At 38.0% G+C, this 24,414-nt stretch overlaps 1 protein-coding gene across 8 annotated transcripts in view; it reads right to left on the bottom strand.

Annotated features, from left to right (window-relative positions):
* Nucleotides 1–24,414, bottom strand: part of ASCC1 (activating signal cointegrator 1 complex subunit 1) — a 154,547-nt gene that overhangs the window by 116,414 nt on the left and 13,719 nt on the right. For 5 of the 8 annotated variants that reach the window (XR_011165065.1, XM_069071080.1, XM_069071082.1 and 2 more), the window contains 2 exons: nucleotides 12,851–12,950; nucleotides 9,730–9,827 (listed from right to left, as the gene is read on the bottom strand). Coding sequence is in view for 7 of the 8 variants with exons in the window: in XM_069071080.1 (XP_068927181.1) it covers nucleotides 9,730–9,827; nucleotides 12,851–12,950 (198 nt within the window). In the remaining variant the exon portion in view is untranslated. Of the gene's footprint in view, nucleotides 1–9,729; nucleotides 9,828–12,850; nucleotides 12,951–14,508; nucleotides 14,608–24,414 lie in introns of those variants that run through there. The other 3 variants (XM_069071086.1, XM_069071085.1, XM_069071087.1) reach the window with 3 other exon arrangements.

The following is a 24,414-nucleotide window of genomic DNA, read 5'->3' as shown; positions in this document are numbered from 1 at the left end:
ACACACACACACACACACACACACACACACACACACACACACACACAAACTAGCCATGTAACCTTGGGCAAGTTACTTAACCCCAAATACCCTCCAAAAAGAAAAAAAAAAGTGATTTAGAGCATTTTTTCAGATGACTATACATAGCTTTAATGTCTTCTTCTGAAAACTGCATGTTGATATTCTTTGATCATTTATCAATTGGGAAATGACTTATATTCTTATAAATTTGGCTCAGTTCTCTATATATTTGATAAATGAGGCCTTTATCAGAGACAGGCTGTAAAAATTGTTTCCCAGCAGAAGCTTGTTTCTAAGACTGAGTTTCAGAAAAGTGGTCAATTAGCATCAGTAGCAGAAGTTTCCACATACTGATGAAATGAGGGATCTCAATAAAAAGGAAGAATATTAAAAGTATTAAATGAGTAGGTACTCATATATTTTAAAGAAATATTTTCCTTTCTTTACAGAAATTTATAACATACTCAATTAAGATACATGAGAAACCATTTCATATACTTATTCTAACACATTTACCAGAGTCAGTAAATAATAGAAACATTGCCTCTTTATTCTCAAAATATCCTGGGATACAAAAGCAAAGTTAATGACCATTTTGTTGTGAAGAAACAAAAAAACTTTGCATAAAATATATTTTTTAAAAGTCTGATATACAAATCATATAGAAATTTTACACAAATATGTAAAATCAATAGCTATTCCCCAATACATAAATGGTCAAAGTATATGAATAGTTTTCAAAAGAAGATTTGAAAACTATCACAACTATGTGACAAAACTGTTCCAAATCACTGATAATAAGAAATGCACAAGAAAACAACTGTGGAGTTTCACATCTCACACAGCAAATTATTAAAGACAACAAAGATGGAAATACTCCATGTTTGAAGGGATAGAAGAAATCTCTCACTAATACACTTGGTCAACTGGTCCAACTATCCTGAAAAGAAATTTAAAATTATGTCTCCCCTCTCCCCAAAATGAACTAAATATTCATATCCTTTGATCCAGAAATCCCACTGCTAGCCATATACTGCTAGGAAGTCAAAGACAAATAAAGAAGTTTCACATAAACAAAAATATCAATTGTGGCATTTTTTTGTGGTACCAAATAACTATAAGGAAAGTAGGATTGGATTATAGCTAAGCAAATGGTGATGCATGAATATAATGGAAAATTACTGTATAATAAGAAATATTAAATACGGACAATTCAGAGAAATGACTTAAAATTGACTGCTACTAAGTGAAATAAGCAGAACTAGAAAAATAATTTCTGAAATTACAACAATGTAACAAATAACAATAAAGAAAACTCTACACCATGACCAAGTTTGGCAATAGAAAAGAGCTGAGAAAATATACTTCCCTCCCCTCATTGCCAAAGTGAAGGCTATGCATGTTGGGTGCTGTATACACAGTCTGATTTGGTCAATTTGCTGGCTGGTTTTGCTGAACTATTTTTTTCATTTTCTAATCTCATTATATAGGATGGCTTGCTATGAAAGTTAGGGAAAGGAAGGAATTAAATGTGATATGAAAACAAAAAGCATCAATAAAACAAAAATTAAAAATAAACTAAGCCATTAAAAACTACTTATGCTACAGCAGTCAGCAAGTAGTCAGCTCAGTGGATGGAGCACTAGACCAGGAGTCAGGAAGACACAAATTCAAATCCAGCCTCAAACACTTACTAATGTGTGACCTTGGGGCAAGTCACTCAAACTGTTTGCCTTAATCAACTGGAAAAGGAAATGGCAAGAAAACCACAAAGACAGTATGTTCCATATGGTCACAAAGAGTTAGATACAACTAAATAACAACATATGCTACAGCAAGGAATAATATTAGAATCCAAAAATGTAAAATTCCCAGTATAGTGATAGAACATAGGGCAAGCATTCAGTTTGCAAAACAGTAATCATTAGAATAGGGACAAGATCAAGATAAAAAGGAAGGAAATGTTTCAAGGACCTCTGCAAAATTCTGGAAATCTGGAGTTTGGTCAATATGAATAAAATTAAAATAAACTCATTATATTATCATTATGTGAAACAATCAAGATGGCTATATATTCCAAAATACTAAATTTAAAGTTTTTATCTAGTCTATAGATCTAGAACAAAAACTAGCAAGGCATTCATTTTTTAATTCCACTTTATCTGAAAAGAGAAAACTTTAAAATATTGTGCTGAATTAAGAGTCTGTGATGACATAAAGCAAAGGTGTATGTGCTAGGCACTAGTGATACAGGGACAGAAAGAAACAAAACAGTTCCCTCAAGAAGCTTATGTTTGACTGGGTAATACAATATGTACAAGGTAAGTAATATAAAGTAATCTGGGGAGGAAAAAACACTAGAAGTCCGGGAAAATCACTTCATGGAAGAAGTGGCATGCAGGCTGAGCTTGGAAGGAAGAGAAGGATTCTGAAAATCAGAAGTCAAGAGACATTGCTTTGCAGCTTTGGGGGGATGGTTTGTGCTAATGCACAGGGGCAGAAGATGGGACACCAGGCTCAGGAAACAGCTAGTGAATTAGCTTGACTGGAACATAAAATATTTGAAGGTGAATAGTATAAATAATGATGGAAAGGTAAATTGCCATCAGATTATTGTGGAAGTTAAATGGCAAACAAAGGAGTTTGTATCTTCTCCTATGGCCTGGGTTCTTAACCTGGGATCCATGAACTTATTTGTTTTTCTTTACTATCTTAGTAACTATAGTTCATTATAATTAGTTTCTTTTGTAATCCTATACATCAAATTTTATGCATTTAAAAACATTATTTTGAGGCATCCACTGGCTCCACAAAGAGGTCCATGCCATAACATAAAAAAGGGTAAGAACCCCTGTCCTAGAGGCAATGCACAACCATTTACAAATGTAAAGATTTTTGAGCAGAGGAATGACATAATCATATCTGTATGAAGGATGGATTGGAGAGGGGAGAGCCCAGAAGCAGAGAAACAAATTAGGAGGCAACTATAACAATCCAGTTAAGAGTTGAAGGCCTCAACATAAAATGGGGGCAGCATGAGTTGAGAGAAGGGGAAGAACACCAAAAATGTGACAATATAACAGACAGGAGTAGAAAACTGATTGGACAGAGGGGACTGATAATGTACATCCTTGCTTTATCCCTGATCTTACTGAAAAGTTTTCTTTTTGATTATTATTATATATAATGATGGCTCTTAAGTTTTAGATGGATACAGCTTATTTTATTAAGAAAAGGTATCTTTTGATTGTGATTATATTCTTTTTTTAGAAGGCTCCTCCCATAGTTTTTTCCTTATTTAATATTTTTTTCTCAATTACATGTAAAAACAATTTTACCATTTTTTTTCCAAATTTTGAGTTCCGAATTCTCTCCTTTCCTCCCCTTCATTAAGAAGGCAAGCAATTTGACACAGGTTATATATGTGTAGTCATGCAAAACACATTTCCATGGAAGTCATTCTATGAAAGAAAACACAGATAAAAAGAATCCAAGAAAAATAAAGGAAATAAAGAAAAAGTATCTTTGATCTGCATTCATTCTCTACCAGTTCTTTCTCTGGAGATGGACAGCACCTTTCATCATAAATCCTACAGAATTGTTGTGGATCTTTGTATTACCGAGAATAGCTAAGTAGATCATCATGCAGTTAGCTCTTGCTGTGTGCAATGACCTCCTGGTTCTGCTCATTTCACTTTGCATCAGTTCATCTAAGTCTTGATTGTAATTATATTCTTAAAAGGTTTCTAGAATCAGTTGATGTCAGCGAAATATCACTGGCCTCTTCCAAATGTGAAAAACATTTACAGGTACATTGCCTATATTTTGGTAATATATCTAAGCTTTAGTTTCTCTCTAAAGAAACACTACCAGAATCAGGTTCCCAGGTCTCCTTGCATTTTATATTTCTGTTATATTTTAGCAGCTTGAAATTATGTATGTGAATTGATTTCTGTTATAGCTAGACAGACCCAGTGAGGTCAGTAGATCTGAATTGGAATATATCTCTTTCCATGAATATTCTCTTAAGTTTATTACTCTCAAATTGAGGAGCAGATAGCAAAAATGTCATAATAGTGATGACTCAAATAACATAATCTGACTATAACAGTTCAGACAAAAATTGTACTAGAAATATGTTTGTATATATAGATCCTTTGACCTTTTGGGATTATGTGTCTTAGTATTGGTACTGCTGGTTCAAAAGTCACATCAATGACTTTGGGATTATATTTCCAAATTGTTTCCCAGAATAGTTGAAACAATTAGCTCCACCAGCATGGTGGCATTAACATGCCTCTTATCTCCCAATTCCTCCAGCAGCAGTCATTTTTATGGTCACAACTGCTAATCTGATTTGATAGAGTTTGATAGAATTTGACAGAGAATCTTAATGTTTTAATTTACTTTTATTTTTCTTACTTGAGGAATTTTTTCATATGATTATTGATAGTTTACATTTCTCTTTTTGAGAATTGTCTCTTTATTGTGGCAGTTAGGTGGTGAAGTGGATAGAATACTGGGCATGGGGCAGACCTTAGTTTAAATCCTGCTTTACACGTTTACTATCTGTGTTATCCTGGGTCAGTCACATCGCCTTGGATTCCTCATCTGTAAAATGGGGAAAATAACAAGAACAACTTGATATCTGCTCTTCTAAAGTAATGTACAAAACAAGGTATTATTTGAGTGGTTGATCAGTAAAGGCTTCCTATAGGAGTTGATGCTTGAAGTGAGGTTTGAAGAAAGCTAAGAAGGGAATGGTCTTGTAAGGATTCACAGACATTAAAGGTGTCCTATGTGAGGAACAAGGAAGAAGAATTCCCATTTACCCTCATTTGTGGTCTTTTTTAGTCACCTTTGCTTCTTTCTTCTTCTGTGTCCCCCCACAACAGAACTTTCCAGCTTACTAATAGTGGCTGAATCCAGCAGCAGTCTACTGAAACTTCAAATACAGCAAGCTCAACATAGTTCAAAAATTTATAGAGCTCAAAGTAGGGAGACAATGATCAGAATTTACCTTGGATCAGAACATTTGGAAAGTACATTTTGAAAACCTGCAGGTCCCTAGCCCAAGCTGCCCCTGATAATGGAATAATACAACACTCAATATCCTAAGAAAGCAACAACAAACACAACCCATATATTTCCTATAGAAGTGGCAGAGTCGTCCCTAACATAAAGTTTTAAGTCAGGAAGCAGGCAAAATAACGAGCAAACAAAAACAGAATCTCACCGTAAAAAGGTCTTATGGTGAAAGACTGAAGACACAAACCTAGAAGAGAATGACTCCAAAACATCTACAAGCAAAGATTCAAAGCAAAACATAGCTCGAGCATAATAAATTCAACCAGAATTCCTGGAAGAAATGAAAGAAGAGTTTTAAAACCTTTTTATAAGTGAAATGAATGCATTAAAAGGAAAAACTATAAAAGAAATGAGAGCTATGGAAGAAAGAATTGGAAAGGAAATAGCCTGATACAAAAGTTGCAAAAACCTTGCCTGAACAACAAACTCTTATAAAATAAGAACAGATCAAAGAGAATGCCTACATGAGACACAAAGCATTAAAGTCAAAAGAATGAAAAAATAAAATAAAATGTAAAGTATCATCTAGCAAAAGAAACTGAAAACAGAACAAAGAGAAAACACTTAAGAATAACTGTACTACTTGAAAGCCATAACAAAAAAGAGTCTAGACATCCTGCTTCAAGAAATCTTAAAATTGTTCAAATCTCACCAAGTGACCTCCCAGAAAAAAAAAAAAGAAAACTTCCAAGAATATAACAGCAAAAATCCAGAGCTTCCAAGTCAAAGAAAAAACAATGCAAGCAGTCAGAAAGAATTCACATATTGAGGAACCACAGTCTGGATCACACATGATTTAGCAGTCACCACAGGGAAGAAGAGAGCTTAGAACACAAAATTTCAAAAGGCAACCAAGAATAACTTAAGCAGCAAAACTACTACTGGGAGAGGAAAGGAATGTGACATTTACACAAATAAGAAAAAACAATGTTTCCAGAGGGAAAGAGAACTTAGCAACTGAAAGGGTCATAAAAAGCTCAGTGCCTTCTTGTCCACTGGTTGCTTAACTCCTGCCTACGGTATCTGCTTTACTTAATCCATGTATCTCCTATAGCTATAATCCCTAGTTTTTCCTCCTTACTGTGTATACAGCTTGAGAAGGCTACTCTGTAAGTGGTGCCTTCACTTCCATTGCTCTCACTCTTTTCTTCTCTCTGTAGTTTGGCTTCTGATCTCATCATTTAACTGAAATTACTCTCTCCAGAATTACCAGTAATCTCTTCATTTCCCATCTAATGACCTTTACTCAATCCTCATCCATCCTTCCTACCTCTCTGCAGCCTTTAAAGATGCTGATACCCCACTTCTCCCTGGTACTCTCTTCTCCAGGTTTCTGTGATGCTGCCCTCTCCTGGTTCTCCTACCTCCCTGACCACTCCTCAGTCTCCTTTACTGGGTTTTCATCCTGGTCACACCCACTAGCCTTGGTTGTCCCCAAGGCTCTCTCCTGGGCCTTCTGTTCTCTCTCTACACTGTTCAGGTTGGTGATCTCAGGAGTTGCTCCTGATGATCCCCAGAGCTACCATCCAATCCGTCTTGTGTCCAAAGCTGAACTTAGTCTCTTTCTCCCCAAGCCCTCTCCTCTTCCCGAGTTTCCTGTTACTGCCAAGGACACCATCATCCCAGTCACCCAGGCTCATAACCTAGGAGTCCTCACCCTGAACTTCCCACTACATCTCACTTCTCTACTTCCAGTGTGTTGCCAAGGTCTTTAGATTTCACCTTCACAATATCTCTCAAATATGCCTTCTTCTTCCTTCTGATACAGCTACCACTCTGATGCAGTTTCTTATCACATAATACCTGAATTATTACAACATACCACTGTTGGGTCAGTCTGCCTTAAGTGATAATCAAATCCTCCATTCAGCCACTAAAGTGCTTTTCCTAAAGCACAGGTCTGACCATGTCACTGCCCTACTCTATAAACTCCAGTGGCTCCCTATTGCTTCCAGGAGCAAATATAAAATGCTCTGTTTGACATTAAAAGCCCAGAATAACCTAGCCCCCTCCTAACTTTCCAGTTTTCTTATACCTTAGTCCCCAACACATACTTTTCAATCCAGCAAGACTGGCCTCCTGGTTGTTCCACGAACAAGACACTCCATCTCTCAGCTCTGGGCATCCTCTCTGGCTGTTCCAAATAGCTAGAATGTTCTCCCTTCTCAAGTCTGCCCACAGACTTCTCTGACTTCCTTTAAGTCCCAAGTAAAAATCTCATCTTTGACAGGAAGCCTGTCCCAATTCCTCTTAATCCTAGTGTATTTTCTCTATTACTTCTTTCGCATTTCTCCTGTATAAAGCTTGCTTTGTATATATTTGTTTGCATTTTCTATCTCCCATGTAGTGAGCTCCTTGAGGGCAGCGACTGTCTTTTGCCTCTTTTTATATCCCAAGTGCTCTGCACGGTGTCTGGCACATAATAGGACTTAATAGACTAATTGTGGTAAAAGAACTGGAAACAAAGTAGATGTCCATCAAATGGGGAATGGCTAAAGAAATTATAGTGTATGGATATAAAGGAATCTTTCTCTTCTATAAGAAATGATGAATGTGATAAAGCTAGAAAAATATGGAAAAATTATATGTGTGTGTGTTGTAGAGTACAGTAAGCAGAGCCAAGAAAACAATATACAAAACGACAACAATATGCATGGACAGAACAACCATACATACACACAAAATAAATCAAAAGTGAACACTGTAAAATTATAAAGAACAACCACGGCTCAAAAGAAGAGATGTGAGAGAACACTCCCAATCTACTCTTTCTTAGAGATAAGAAGTGCAAAGGTGTTGCACATTGTACATGTTTTCTGACTTTTTCAATCTACTGATAGGCTGTGCTGATTTTTTCTTCTTTCTTTTTTTTATCTTTAAAATACACTATTTGTTAAATAAGATGACTCCTTCATAGAGAAGAATAGCAGGCAATACTAAGATAACTTGAAAACAACCACAAAACACTTCATACAAATGAAAAACTGGAGAAATATTAATTCTTCATAGATATGTTAAGTAAATACAATAAAAATTAATTCAGTGATACTTCAAACTACCAAAGTATTACTTTGTAGATCTAGGAAAAATAATAAAAAAAAAAAGATGCTCTGGAAAAACAAAAAATCAAGAACTCAAGGAAAATAAGGGAAAAAAAGTGGGAACCAAGGGGGTTTAGAAGCATCAGATCTTAAACATAGCAGTGATTATCCAAATGATTTAGTAGGCTATGAAACAGCAGTTGATCAGTGAACAGAGAAGGTAAACAATATAAAGAAGAAAATGAACACAACAGCCTCTTCATATATGATCAACCCAAAAATACCAGCCCCTCAAGTAAGACCAACAAGGCAATAAATATTTGATTAAAAATTGCTGGGAAACCTAGAAATTAGTCTACCAGAAACTAGGTATAGACCAATATCTCACACAGTATAAGCTCTAAAAGCATACATGACTTAGATAATAATGGTTACATCACAAACAGATTAGAGGAGCAAGGAAGAAATTATCCTCCCTTTCTATATATAAGAGAAGAGTTCATGATTAAACAAGGGACAAAGAATCACAGAAGACAAAATAGAAAATTTTAATTACGTAAAATTTTCAAGTTTTTGCACAACAAACAAAAACCGATGCAGTTAAAATTAAAGAGAAACAGATAACTGGGGTGGGGGTGGAATCTTTGAACAAGTTTTTCTGACAAGTGTTTCATTTCCAAGATATATAAAGAACTGATTCAAATTTATAAAAATAAGAGCCATTTTCCAATTGATAAATAGTCAAAAGATACAAACAGGTAATTCTAAGGAAAAATCAAAGCTATCAATACTCAAATTAGTTTTTAAAAAAGTAAAAGAAAAGCTCCAAATCAGTAATAGAGAAATGCAAATTAAAGTGACTCTGATGTTCTACTTCATACCCATCAGATTAGCAAAGCTGACCAAAAAGGAAAAAAACAAATGTTGGAAGAGCTATAGAAAAACAGGTACATTAATGCACTATTGTTGGAGCTGTGAATGACTACAGCTATTCTGGACCACAATTTTGAACTATGCCCCAAAATTACTAAACTATGCTTATCCTTTGACCCAGTAATACCACTACTAGGCCTAAACCCCAAAAAGATCAAATAAAGAAGAAAAAGATATATATGTACAAAAATTTAGTGGTTTTTCTTGTTGTGAAAAAGAACTGAAAACTAAAGGAGGAATCAATTGGGATTGAATGGTTAGACAAACTAGGGCATACTGATGTGATGAAATACTATTGTGCTGTAAAAATTGATGAAAGGGACAATTTCAGAGAAGCCTAGGAAGCCTCACATGAACTGAAAAAATGAAGTTGACCTAGAAGAACAATTTTATATACAATAACAACAACATTGTAAATACAAAAACAATTCTGAAAGCCTTAAAGAACTCTGATTAACACAATGACCAGCCAAGGAATCCTGATGATCCATGATGAAACTCACCTTTTGAAAGAAAGGCAATGAACTAAGGATACAGATTGAAACATATGTTTTTTGGACTTCTAGCTACATTTAGCTGGATGTGCCTTATTTTCACATATTCACAAACTGAGAATGACTGTTAACTCATGCATGCTAAATCTCACCAATTTCTCCTTCCATTCCGGGTTTAGGAATATTAATAGAAGTTCGAGTTTCCATTTCTAGTTTCTTTCTAGTCTCGCCTTTCTTCCCAATTATATATCTACAACATAAAGAAAAATTTAATAGTGATTAGAAACTGATTCAAAAGTTTGCAAAATAGATGGCTAAAATGTTTCAAACAAGAAAAAGTGTCACAGAATCTAGTTTTACTCAACATCCTGAACTCTATATTAGTAAAAAAAAAAATCAACAAGTGGCAAAAGGTCTATAATAGATATGATATAATAATCTATACATGGATTCAGATAAGACTTAAAGACATGAGAAAGCAAAATTATTAACCTGAATTCAATTATTGTCACTCTTGAAGGTCTATCCCCACCTTACCACCTTCACAGGCTCCTTTGTGCCTTTACTGAGCTATTTTCCTTCTCCCTGTATGCTGCAGGAAGCAGAGTAAGTATGGTATGTTATAATGGGAATGTAAATTTTTAAGATCTTCTCTGCCTCTAAGCCCTTTGATAGCCTTAAGTGCACCTGGAGCCTATGGTGGGAGGCTTGATTTTCAGGAGATACTCTGTGATTGGCCAGTGGGTGAAAAAGGTTGTTACATTCTGAGCCAGGAGAAGGCTATATAAACTCTGTTGTGAGGCTTTGTTTTGGGGCTCACTTTGAGAAGTGTTGTATGATTTGACCAGATGAGACTCTGGGAAGCTTGAGAGCCCCTGGCTTTGAAAAACCCAGATGTTGATGCTTCCTTCTCTGGTGACTGACTAGGTATGGATGTAATGGCTGGACAGTTGGAGGTCTGTCTGCTTGAAATGTTTCTCTGTCTTGTAAGTTCTGCTGGTAACCTGTCTGTATACTCTGAAGTTCAGGGTGCTGACCTTTTCCCCTGAACTAGGTAAATGATATGTTTGATTGATTAAAGCAAGATTGTTAACCCATTTTGAGTTGCTTTCCTTTAGAAATGCAGATCTAAGAACCTCTGGGGATGCTGGGGTGCTTGCTGCTACATATGGTAAGATTTTCTCTTATAATCCCAGGCTCTAACTTACTGAAAGTCAGTATAGATACCAGATATCAGAAACTAGAAAAATATCAACAATAAAGTTGCATGAAACAGTACAACAGAAAGAAACTCAAACATATGAAGGATTATAAAAAAAGAAAATGTCAGTGAAAGAACTGGTTTAGTTAGTAACATAAGGAGTTAGGTGGCAGAGTAGATAGAGAGCTGGGCCTGGCATCAGGAAGACCTTAATTCAAATCTGGCCTCAGACATGTACCAGCTGTATGACTCTAAACAAGTCACTTAATTTCTGTTTGCTTCAGTTTCTTCATCTGCAAAATGGAGATAATGATTGTACCTACCTCTCAAGGCTGTTGAGAAGATCAACAGATATAATAATGGTAAAGTCCTTAACACAGTGCCTAACACACTGTAAGCACTATATAAATATTAGCTATTACTACGATGATAAGGTTGAAGTAAAACAAAGCAAACGAATTCTGTGCTACTTATCTGTCTCCTAGGATATGCTACCTGGTATTGTTAGTTATTATGTTACTATTTACTATTATTAAATTACTATATTATTATTGGCTAATTATGTATGCCTTCTAGCTCCCCACCTAGATTATGAGATGTAAGGGGACAAAGACTCTTATACTACTTTGTGCTGTCAACACCTACCACAAAGCCCTGAATATGATAAGCCATCTATATATGTTTAGTGACATGGATAATGAAGCTAGTACTGAAATACCAAAAAATGCCTCCAAAAATGGTGTTGTCTTATGTCCCCAGAACCAAGGCAATATATACAATGTTCCTTGGAAGATTGCAATGGTTTGAACATTGTGGAATATATAAAAGAAAGATTTGTTAATGTTCTTTTCTCTACCAAGACTGAAATCTATCTATCTAAAGACTTAAGAGGTAAAACAATGATATAAATAGGCTTTGACCAAGAGAAGGTGGAGCTATCAGCAAACTCATTTGGCCTACCACTCCCTTTAAAAAAAAAAATTACTCAACACCCCTTCTGGGGGTAGGTTAGGTTAACCCTTATTTTTATTCAATATCCCCTAATTGCACCCAAGGCAACTACCACCCCCACTCCCCTAACCCCCACATTGTTCCAGTGACTCCCGGGGGTGGTATCACCCACTCTGGGAACCTATGCTTCAGGGTTAATAACCATGCAAAGAATGACATCAGGAAAGAAATCTGTCAAAAGACTTATCTGATAGTTTTCCTTTTCTAAAAAATAAAAAATTACTTTTATTTCTAAGATATTTAGTTTAGAGGAAGCTCAAAATTAGAAAGATGCTTGCCTCACAAAAGGAAATATCAAAATATTTGGCATTCTAGAATACTAAATTATATTTCTATCTATAAAAATACTAATATGCAAAGTAAATATTTTAGTATCACATATAGTTTTATCAGTGTGACTATTATACAAAGATTATAAGTTATCTATGAAGATGGTTTTGGAAAAAGCATACTACCCAATGTTCAGAAGAGATGTTTACACAACTATGAAGAAGAAGTCTGCATTAGAAAGAATAATGGTGGAGCAGCCAGGTAGCACAGCGAGTAAGAGCACCGGCTCCAGTGTCGGGATGACCTGGGGATCAAATCCAGGCGCACATACTTAGCACCACACCCAGAAATGACTGGCCATGTAACCTTGAGCAAGTTACTTAACCCTGACTGCTTTAAAAAAAAAAAAAAAAAAATAAAGAATAATGGTAATTTGTTACTGGTCAGTTTTGCTAATCTGATGGCTGGCTCTCAACCAGGACAATGAATACAGGTAAACTAAAATATAATTAGCCATTAGGCATCTCAGATCAAATGAAAGGAATAGGGCGGCTAGGTGGTGCAGTGAGTAAAAGCACTGGCCCCGGAGTCAGAAGAACCCAAGTTTGGTTCCAGCCTCAGACACTTAACACCCACACAAAAAAAACTAGCTGTGTAACCTTGGGCAAGCTACTTAACCCCAAGTGCCCTCCAAAAAGGAAAAGGAAAAAAAAGGAGCAGAAAAGAATCACACTTCTACCTTCTGCCATGTTTCCTCTAAGCAGCAACAACACAAAACTAAATAAACTTACTTGAACAGTGGACTAGGTACAGCCACTGCACACTGGAAGCCTCTTTCTGTCTGCTCCACCACACACGAATCACTGAGTTCTTCTGAACACTCCATGGGCTCTATACAGAGACAATTAAATCTTTAAGAAACTGTATGAACACAAACCTTTTCCCCATCTTCACATTTTTTTTTGGTTTTATTTTTTAAAGCATAGTACAATTTATTCCAAATCAGTCTGCTCAGGGCAAAGGTCAATAATACACAATCAGGGCCATAGGAAAATTCCTACCAAGAAGCAATATTCTCTTTACCACCTATAGGAATTAGTATTTCTAGGACTGAAGTACAAAAGGAAAAGAGGGGTCAGGGGGCAAGATCTATACGGCAACAATATAGCAACTGTTCAGAAGAAGGAATTCAAAAGAGGTACCTTAGAAGCTTTAATGCCAAGAGAAATACAGATGCTAAAGAAAGACTAAGTAAGCATATGGGCTATGAATCAAAAGAATAAAATTTTAGAACAGACAGAAAGGGAAGATAAATAATGAACATAAAATAAGGCAAATCTTATTTTTTTTTTAGAAAAAAGAATAGAAAATGAAATTTTAAAACTTATTTTCAAAAAAGCTGAAGAGGAAGAGAGAAAGAAGGATATTATTTGACTATTTAACTGAGAGGGAGAAAAGAGAGGAAGAACTGAATAGATAAAAGCAAAAAAGAAAAATGAACTAATAAGCAAAACTGCAAAATCAGGGGAAAGGGCAACAAGGGGGTAGGAAAGTTTAAGGGTAAACAGAAGAGAGCCAGTGCAAAAAGGATGGTCTTAAAATAGATTGAGCTAAAATAAGAGATGTAGCACTTTCCTTACTGAAGAAGAGGAGAAAAAAATCCTATTGTGGAAAAAAATAATGGAGAGAAATGGAGGAAAATACAAACCTAGCTCTCAAGATTTTAAATGATTATTATATTAAATAATCCATTGAAAGTTTTGTGTTTCGGGCCAGGGACTGATAATCTTATAGCACACCTCCCCAAAACTCATGCTACATCCTTTGAGAAGTATATATTTACTGGCCCCATGAGGGCAAATATTGAAGATGTTCTCTACAATCTGTACCCAACCTACCATTCTAGTCTAGTCTCTTACCATTCCACCATACAAACTATTCCAGTCATATTGGTCTACTCAGGACGCAGGCCGGGAAGGCACAGCGGCCTGTGCGGGAAGGCGTGGCAGGGCTGGCAGACGCAGGCCTGGAAGGGGCCTGATCAACTCTGAGGGCAAGTCCTCCCACCAACCACAAGGTCCACTACCAGGCCTATCACCAAAGGGCTGGGACTGGAAAGAGCAAGGTAAGAAGCAAATACAGGGGCCCCTATACTGGACAGCAAACACTCCTGGGGCTACCACTTCATAGCCCAGAAATCTTTTTAAAAAAAAAAAGCCCCTTTCAGGACCTCCAAAGACAAGGATGACAGAGTGAACCCCACTTGCTCCAAACCCCCCCTCTGACCCTGAAAATATAGTAACTCTTGCCCCAGGGCAAAACCCTGTACAGTAAAGGCTTGGGATCCTAGAGGAAGGGCGTGGCTAGGACACAGCCTCAAAATGGGTAGAAAGCAGACTACAAAGACAAAGACTCTGGAGTCCTAGTATCCTCAGAGGGAGGAACCAACCTCGGAGGGAGACAATGTGGACTCCACACCCACAGCTGAGACTTCAACAGGGAATGGATCCCAAGCACAGAAGGCTCTCCTAGATGAGATCAAAAGGAACTTTGAAAGCAAAATGAGAGAGATAGAAGACAAAATGAATAATTCTCTCAAAACGAAAATAGCAGAATTCGAAAAACATTATAATGAGGAAAACATCTCTCTAAAAAGAAAAGTGTATGATATGGAAAAGGAGCTTCAAAAATTAACCAAGGAAAATGATTTGCTAAAAACCAGAATTAAACAAATGGAAACAAATAGCTCTATGAGGAACCAAGAATTAGCCAAGCAAAACAACAAAAATGAAAAATTAGAAAAAGAGGTAAAATACCTCAAAGAAAAAATAACTGACCTGGAAAATAGATCCAGGAGAGATAATCTGAGAATCATAGGCCTACCATATTGGTCTACTCATGGTTATCCAAATACATCTTTTATAATCCTATCTATACATTTTTGCTTATGTTGTTACCTACTAAACTAAACTTTCTCTCTTCCTTTCAGGTCAAAGAAATCCAGCTGACGTGATGGTTTTTTAATTATCCCAGGTAGTAGTGACCTCTCTCATCTCTCCTCGATAAGTATTGTCACTACCACTCACTAAGCACTTTTCATATTGTCTTGAAAGTAATTTAACTTTTCACATCTGTTGTATTTTCCCATATAGAAAATAATCTTCCTAAGGGCAGGAAACGTGTTTTGTTTCTTGTATTCTCCATGGGGCCTAACTATGATAGCTTAGTACTCGATAAGTGTACTTATTCCTTAGAACTTTTTATCACTATTTCACATAGAATAGAGTTTGGTATATGGCAGTTTTATCCTGAGGATGAGGAATGACCAAAAAGACCTCACTATAAAAGGCCTTTTCATTCCAAAGCATGGGCCCAAAAATAGTGCTACAATTACATTACAATGCACTGAACATTCCAAGTATTGACTACACATGTTATGGAAATCTTAGCAAAGTACATAATTCTAAAGTAATCAACATAAAATAAATCAGATTAGAAATATCCCAGATTAGTCACATGAAATCTGACATAGTAACCCATGAAATAAATAAAAGTAAATAAATTCCCCCCTTCAATCTGCTGTGGCTCTATCCCAATTTGCAATGCCGATGCACTGACAGAAAGTGAGGGAAGGACAAGAGTTTGAAAAATAATAAAGCATTTAAACCAGCTGTAAACATTAATTTTTTTAACTACTTATACTTTAAATGTAAGAACTCTTCCAGGGTATCAATCTTTTGGCCACTAGACAAACCAAAACATATCTATATTGTATAAGAAAAACAAAGTTGTAGTTTTATAACTGGAAGGGCTATTTACAAGTTCTCCTCTCTGAATACCTTTGGTGAAACTGGTTTCTCTCATTACACAGGTAAAAAGAAACAATTTCCTAAGATACTTGATCATTCTGAGTTACAGTGTTAATGATAAGCAAAAGCTAAAATGCCATCATGAAGAGAATTCTACCTTACTCACCAACAGGAAGATGTTGAGAAATTCTAAAAAGAAATTGATGAGTTACTCCAAACCAATTCAAGGTATAATTTCATTTTTGATGATTTCAATGTTTAAGATTAATACAAGGAAACAGTGATTTGGGCTAAAGAAGCATCAAGTCTTGTATATCATGAATACTTTTTTTCCCCCTTTTCGGAGGGCAATTGGTGTTAAGTGACTTGCCCAAGGTCACATGGCTAGTTTTTTTTTTGTGTTGTGTCTGAGGTGGGATTTGAACTCCAGTCCTTCTGACTTCAGGGTCAGTGCTCTATTCACTGTGCCACCTAGCCACCCCCATGAATACTTTTTTTAGGAATAGAACTACCTGGGGCGGCTAGGTAGCACAGTGAGCAGAACACCTGTAAGGGTTATGGGATTTAAAGATCTTCCATGCCCCATTGGACTTGCTGACATAGCAGGAAGGGGCGGAGCAAGAGGAAGCGGAAGCCAAAACTAGAGTTCCTGCGGTGGCTGGCGGTGGTGGCGACAGCAGCAGCAGCAGCAGAGGCAGCGGCAGCGCAAAACCCTTTTTTAGTTAGCCAGAATTTCTGCTAAGGACTCCTGCTGAGGACTGCCAGGGGCCGGAGCTGCTGGGAGCGCGCTTCCCGGACGCTGAGTGGTTGCTGTGAGTAGGGAGAGGAGGACCTTTGCCTGAGGTAGCCTGTTCTATTTTAAAGGCTTGAAACTGTGGGTGCTTTCTACTTTATCTACCTGTGCCAATGTCATAACTACTCTGATGGCTTTCATTTTCTGGTTTTGGGACTCAGTCTTTTGGTATCTTAATAAATTTTCTAGTTTATTCCCCCATATGGCAAGCATGACGTATTTTGTGATGGATAATTATATCAGCATATCTGTAATCTCCATAGGCATTGTGAACATGGCATTGCTGATACATTTGGCGACGAGGATGGGATCACAAAATGTCAGGCCTCTATTTGGAAGCAGTGGGGCTTTAGAGGGAGAAATGGCTATTCCAGGATGGGAGGATTTGCCTTATTCCTCTCTAGCCAGAGAATGGGCTAAAAGCACAGGGCCCTGTGAAAACTGGGAACCAAGGCTAAAAGAGGGAGACCCTGGAGATTTGGAAAGATATTTGAAAGCAATACCCATAGAACCAGGCAAAGAACTGGCAGGAGTGTGCAGGAGAGGCTGGGTGCTGCTAACAAGTTATCGCCTTATGTGTAAAAGTAGGGATAAGCTGCTGAAGGAAAGAGCTCGGATGGCTAGGGAGTCAGCTGGTTTGCCTGAAGATTCTTCTGTGTCACAGCACTCAGAAGACCAAACTGGAAGGACTCATGTGGTCCAGGAGCAAGCTACTGTTCATGTAGCTAAAAGGAAGCAAAAAACTAGCAGAACGAATGTGCATGCAGCTTTTGTACAGGCTGGGCAGAGTTGCCCTGACAGTTTCCAGGAGAATGTGTGTGAGGAGAATGGAGCAAGGTTAGATGAGGAGTCTTCTAATGTAGAAGCTCTCCCCATACGAAGAAGAAGACAGGAGAACCACCCAGGCAAAACAGAGTCCAGGGAGATAATTGAGGATTTCACTCAACAGATCACTGATATATTGAGTAGATTTACCCAAAGAATGGGGGAGTCTTTAGTGTCTTGGATAGTAAGAATCACTGATGAAGGCGCTGGAGAAATAACACTGGACAATGAGGACTGTTTAAAATTCATAAGTATCAGTCAGAATCCTTTTGTACACCAGGCTTTTAGGGATCACCATATGCGAGGAGGAAATAACAAAACTAATCTTCTAGCTTTAGCTGCAGAAGGATGCAAAAAGCAATATCCAACTGAATCTATGTGGCCTAGGGGAGACAGACCCTGGTACTCACTTAGAGACTGTATGAGAAAACTAAAGGAGGAGGAGGTAATGAAAACTGCTATCTTGATTGGAGATGCAAATGCATATTATGATACCCCCCTAGGAGTTCCTCATAGAAATATCATAGTGAAGACAGTTCCTCCTGCATATAAGCACCTAATTCTGACTCTATTAATTGGAGAAATAGGGCACCCTCTTTCAGAGGTGCTGGATAAGATTTCACAATTAAGCGATTTAGGGGAATGGGAAAAAGACAAATTGCCTCTAGAGAGAAGAGTAAACAGCCAGAGGATTCAGAGACAAAATAGACCAACAAGAAGGGAACTGTTTACTGCTCTATTAAGAGCTGGGGTGGACTTTAGAAGAATAGATGGTATTCCAACTGAAGAGCTGCATAAGCTGTACCAAGAAAAGGTACTTAGCATTAGAATGAACAGGGAAGCAGGAACCACCCCTGCAGGTATTTCTGAATCTAAATCTTTGTATCCAAGTTTGCCCCACCTTCAGTGGGAATAGGAGATAGGCCAAGCCCCAGCCCAGATAAAAGAAATATGCAGAAGAGATTGCCAACCCCATATTGGTTTAACAATATATTGGAAGAATGGATCAACTACTGTGACTAGGGCACTGCTTGATACTGGGGCTGAGGCCACACTTATCTATGGAAACCCTGATAAGTTTAAACATGGAACTCCTATTACCATCACAGGTCTAGGAGGCACTGAAATATCAGCCAGACAGGTTAAAATAACAATGAAAATTGGGCAGTTACCCAAGAAGGAATATAGTGTGGTTGTTGCACCCATTCCTGAATACATCATTGGGATAGATATATTGAGAGGCATGACTCTGAATTTACCTGAAGGAAGATACCAATTTGCTGTGAGGAAGATAGGAATTAATACAGTTTTAGTGGGAAAACTAAAAATGGACCCAATCACTTTGCCTGAACCGTCTGAAGTAATTACTTTAAAACAGTATCGTGTGCCAGGTGGGCAAGATGAAATTACCACGACTATAAAGGAATATGTTGAAGCAGGAGTGTTAGTCCCTACAACCACAAGATGGAATAATCCTGTCTGGCCAGTAAGAAAATCAGATGGGACATGGAGAATGACTGTGGATTATAGACAGTTGAATAAGGTGACTCCTTCTTTGTATGCTGCTGTTCCAGATACCATCACCTTAACAGAAAGGATCCAGACATATGATGGGACTTGGTATGCAGTTATTGACTTGGCAAATGCCTTCTTCACCATCCCAATAGACCCTAAACAATGGGACCAATTCACTTTCACTTGGCAGGGTAGACAATATACTTTCACCCTCTTGCCACAAGGGTACATACATAGCCCCACTATTTGTCACAGGATTGTGGCTGAACAGTTGGATGAATTAAAGCTACCTGGTGTACAGCTTACCCACTACATTGATGATATCATGATACAGGGAAAAGATGCGAAAGTAGTGGAAAGGAGTTTGACCCTTCTAATTGAGCATATGAAAAGTAAAGGGTGGGAAATTAACCCTGCAAAGGTTCAAGGACCAGCTCAAAATGTGAAATTTTTGGGTATACAATGGAACAAGGGGCTAAGGGAGATTCTTCCTCAAGCCCGACAAAAGATTCAGGATTTTCCTACCCCTACCAATAAGAAGGAGGCCCAAAAGTTCATAGGATTGTTTGGATACTGGAGGCACCACATTCCACATTTGGGACAGATTTTAAAACCTTTATATAGAGTCACACGGAAGAAATATGAATTCGATTGGGGACTTGAGCAGAGTAAAGCTTTTGAAGAAGCCAAGGCTGCCATACAATTGGCCCTAGATTTGTGGCCCATGCAAAATGGTCCAGTGGAATTGCAAGTGACTGTACAAGATGATTATGCAAACTGGAGCTTATGGCAAAAACAACAAAGCCGAAATGTACCTTTGGGATTTTGGTGTAGGAAACTCCCTTCATCTGGAGTCCAGTATACACCTTTTGAAAAGCAGTTGTTAGCTGCATATTGGGCTTTGGTGGAGACCGAACAACTGACTGTGGGCCATGAAGTGATATTAAGACCTGGAATCCCGAATATGACCTGGGTAATGAGTACCCCAGCTTCTCACAGAATTGGACATGCCCAAGAGGCTAGTATAATCAAATGGAAGTGGTATATTCAAAATAGAGCGAAAACAGGCAAAAGCGGAGTCTCTGCTCTACATGAATCTGTAGCAAACATAGAAATTGAGAGGAATGACACACCCCCTAAGCCAAAGCAACAGTTGGTACAGTCCACTGTAAAATGGAATGAGGGATACGATGTATTAACTGAGGAACAAAAGAGACATGCATGGTTTACCGATGGGACAGCAAAATATTTGGGGCAAAAAAGACATTGGAAAGCAGTGGCCTATAACCCATGCACTAGAAGGACTTTGGAAAGTACTGGGATAGGTGCAAGTAGCCAATATGCTGAACTTATGGCAGTATATCAAGCCATCAAAATAGAACAAGGAGGACAGTGTCATATATTCACTGATTCATGGGCGGTAGCTAATGGGTTAGCTACATGGATGCCCATGTGGAAAAATGAAAATTGGGAAATTCATGGTAAACAAGTCTGGGGAAAAGAATTATGGGAAGATATCTGGAACATGTCTTTGGTTACTGACTTGTCAGTTTTTCATGTAGATGCTCACGTGGCCCCCACCACACCGGAACGTGAGTACAATGCTCATGCTGATCGACTGGCAAAGATTGTTACTGAAAATATTGTCCCTACTTTGACAACAACTGATGATCCGGTATTATCAAAATGGGTCCACCAAACAGCAGGCCATTTGGGGGTCCAGGCCACACACCAGTGGGCACAAGATCGAGGTATTAGTATCTCTCATTCACTGTTAAAACAGATAGCAGAAGAATGTCATATGTGTCAATTGGAAAAGGAGCGAACTGTTCCTTGGGTAGTAACTGGAGAGATAGCAAGAGGAAAAGTCCCAGCCCAAATCTGGCAAATAGATTATATTGGTCCACTACCACTGGATAAAGGATGCAGATTTATATGTACTTGTGTTGACACCTATTCAGGTGTACTAGTAGCTTGTCCTTATAAGAATGCAACCCAGAAAAACACTTGTAAAACTCTAGATCTCATAAGCCTATATTATGGAACCCTAATGCAGATTCAAAGTGACAATGGGTCACATTTCAAAGGCAATGAAATGAAGAAGTATTGTATACTAAACAATATAGAATGGATATATCATATTCCATATTATCCAGAAGCATCTGGGTTAATTGAAAGAATGAATGGATTACTGAAAGAACAGTTGAGGAAGTTAAGTTCCAATAATTCATATCAACATAGGAAGGATAATTTGTTCATGGCTTTGCGTAATTTGAATAATAGACCATTGGGAGGAAGTACACCTCTAGCCAGAATGATGACCCCCAATCTGCAAATTAGAAAACAACAAACACACAAGATCCCAAATATTGAGTATTGGACCTTGAGGCCAGATGTCCCAGCACCATACCCAGGACCACCTGGTTCGGTGGGGTATGATTTACATTGTTTAGAGGACTTTTGGTTGGACAGAAAAGAAATAAGAAAAATCTCCACTGGGACATGCATAAGAATCCCTAAAAATCACTTTGGCCAGATTTTACCCAAATCAGGATTAGCAGCTCAAGGAACACATGTATTGGCTGGAGTAATAGATTCTAATTATCAAGGAGAAATTGTTGTAACATTCCAGAATCTAGGTGAAGGGCCCATACAGATTCACAAAAATGATAGGATAGTTCAAGTGATTATCATTCCTTGTAAAACAATACCACTTGTAAAAACTGACCCTCCTTCCAAAATAACTGTCACAGGAACTGAAGAATTTGGTTCTACTGATAGAATAAAATCAGGAGCTAAAGTATGGGTAAAACGGAAGCCAGATGATGTTCCAAAGGCTGCAGATATTATAGCATATGGGAGGGATAACACTGTAACTATTGTTTATTCTGGAGAAGATGATTACAAAATTGTACCCTTAAGTCATTTATTCTACCGTGAGTGAGGCTACAATAGTCTGGTTATTGTTTCTTTGCTTCTTCTTGATTTTTTGTTTGTTAGATTTGTTTCCACAGGCTTGGTACCCTCCATCTGTAGATGCCTGATAGCTTAAGCTGGATGTCACCCCCTGTCTGCAACTGTGATGTGTCACCCTTGGACCTGGCATCAAGCATATTAAGAACTGACCTCTCAAATGGGACCCCTTAGGACAGGGACAGCTCTACATCCAATTTCAGCAGCAAGTAGCCATAGAAGAAGAGATCTTCACCCCTTACCACAAGATTTTGGGGCCCCATTTGTTCGGGGTGGGGGGAATGATGGAGAGCTTGTGCTTAAGCCCCACCCTAAAATATGGTTTTCTGTTTATTGTGTGCTATTCTTGTTATATTGCTGTGAAATTTTGTTGACACCAGTTATTCCTACTGTATTTTTGCCAAGTAAGAGACATGAAAGATCTTGGGGCCGAATGTAAGGGTTATAGGATTTAAAGATCTTCCATGCCCCATTGGACTTGCTGACGTAGCAGGAAGGGGCAGAGCAAGAGGAAGCAGAAGCCAAAACTAGAGTTCCTGCGGTGGCTGGCGGTAGTGGCGACGGTGGCAGCAGCAGCAGAGGCAGCGGCAGCGCAAAATCCTTTTTTAGTTAGCCAGAATTTCTGCTAAGGACTCCTGCTGAGGACTGCCAGGGGCCGGAGCTGCTGGGAGCGCGCTTCCCGGACGCTGAGTGGTTGCTGTGAGTGGGGAGAGGAGGACCTTTGCCTGAGGTAGCCTGTTCTATTTTAAAGGCTTGAAAATGTGGGTGCTTTCTACTTTATCTACCTGTGCCAATGTCATAACTACTCTGATGGCTTTCATTTTCTGGTTTTGGGACTCAGTCTTTTGGTATCTTAATAAATTTTCTAGTTTAATCCCCCATATGGTAAGCATGACGTATTTTGTGATGGATAATTATATCAGCATATCTGTAATCTCCATAGGCATTGTGAATATGGCATTGCTGATACAGCACCGGCCCTGGAATCAGGAGGAACTGAGTTCAAATCTAGCCTCAGACACTTAACACAAAAACTAGCCGTGTGACATTGGGCAAGTCGCTTAACCCCAATTGCCCTCCAAAAAGCAAAAAAAAAAAAAATAATAGAACTACCTGGGGTGGCTAGGTGGCACAATGAATAGAGCACCAGCCCTGGAGTCTAGAGTACCTGAGTTCAAATTTGACCTCAGACACTTAACATTTACTAGCCGTGTGTCACTTAATCCCAATTGCCCTGCCCTCCCCCCTCCAAAAGGCAAAAAAAAATAGAAGTACCTATATCAAATTGCTTACCATTTTAGGGAGAAGAAAGGAGAAAAGAGACTTTGGAACTCAAAATTTTTTTTAAATAATGTTAAAAATTGTCTTTACATATAATTAGAAAAAATAAAATACTAGTTAAAAAAAGAATGGAATTAAAACGTACTGGACACAGAACTCTGATGAATACAAAAAAAAAAAATGAAACTGACTCTATCTTAAATGCTCCTATGGACCTGAGATCTCATCCCTCCATCACGGATCGCAGCCCATCTAGGTCTTTTCATCCTGTATGATTCATGCCCATGTTCTCCCACAGACCTGCCACAGAGGATCTACTCAATATACTGGAAGCCTTCTTCTACCTCTATTTATTTTTATTTTATCAGTGTCGGTACTCAGGCTTTCCACCTGTTAGTGCCTTAATCTTGCAATACCATCAAACATTGCTGTAATCATTCACATCTATATAACACTTTAAGGTTTGCAAAATGCATCCCTCACAACTCTGTTGTTTAGATAATTTGACATATTGTCAAACTGTTAAATGAGGAAGTTGGACTAGTTGAGCCCTAGAGTCCCCTTCAGCTCTGAAATATGGCCATTTTATATCTAGGAGACTGAAGCTATGACATGCTAAATGATTGGCCTATGGTTTCTCACAGCAAGTAGGAGTTTGAAGCAGGATTTGGGTCTAGGTTTCCACATTCCAAGTTCAACACTCTATCTACCAAACCATGATGCCTCTTATGATCAGCACACTCACTTTTTCTGATCATCCATTTCCTGAATAATAGTCCTTATACCAATTTTAATGTGTGTCATCACTGAAAATATGCTTCAGCTACTGTAAGTCTCTCAGTGAACTTTGGGTCATCTAAAACTTTGATTCCCTGGAAATGATCAGTGATGTTGCAAGATTCACAACCATACAGCATCAACCAGAATGAATGTGCTAAAAAGATGGGACTTTTGTGCTGGGAAGCAGATTGGGACTATTAAAATGAATGTGCAATTTCCAAATGTAATCCAGGCAGCAATCTTCTTACTATAAGTTCAAGGCCCAATTCACTGTCCATATCTATTACCAGGCACAGATAGATAGACAGACAGACAGATAGATAGATAGATAGATAGATAGATAGATAGATAGATAGATAGATAGATAGATAGATAGATA

This window comes from Petaurus breviceps, unplaced genomic scaffold (assembly GCF_028583685.1).
Source record: "Petaurus breviceps papuanus isolate PSGF00001 unplaced genomic scaffold, PetGlider_PUasm1.0 90825, whole genome shotgun sequence".
Classification (NCBI taxonomy): Eukaryota; Metazoa; Chordata; class Mammalia; order Diprotodontia; family Petauridae; genus Petaurus; species Petaurus breviceps.
The sequence above is the reverse complement of the archived record's forward strand: the minus strand, read 5'-3'. Positions and strand labels throughout refer to the sequence as shown.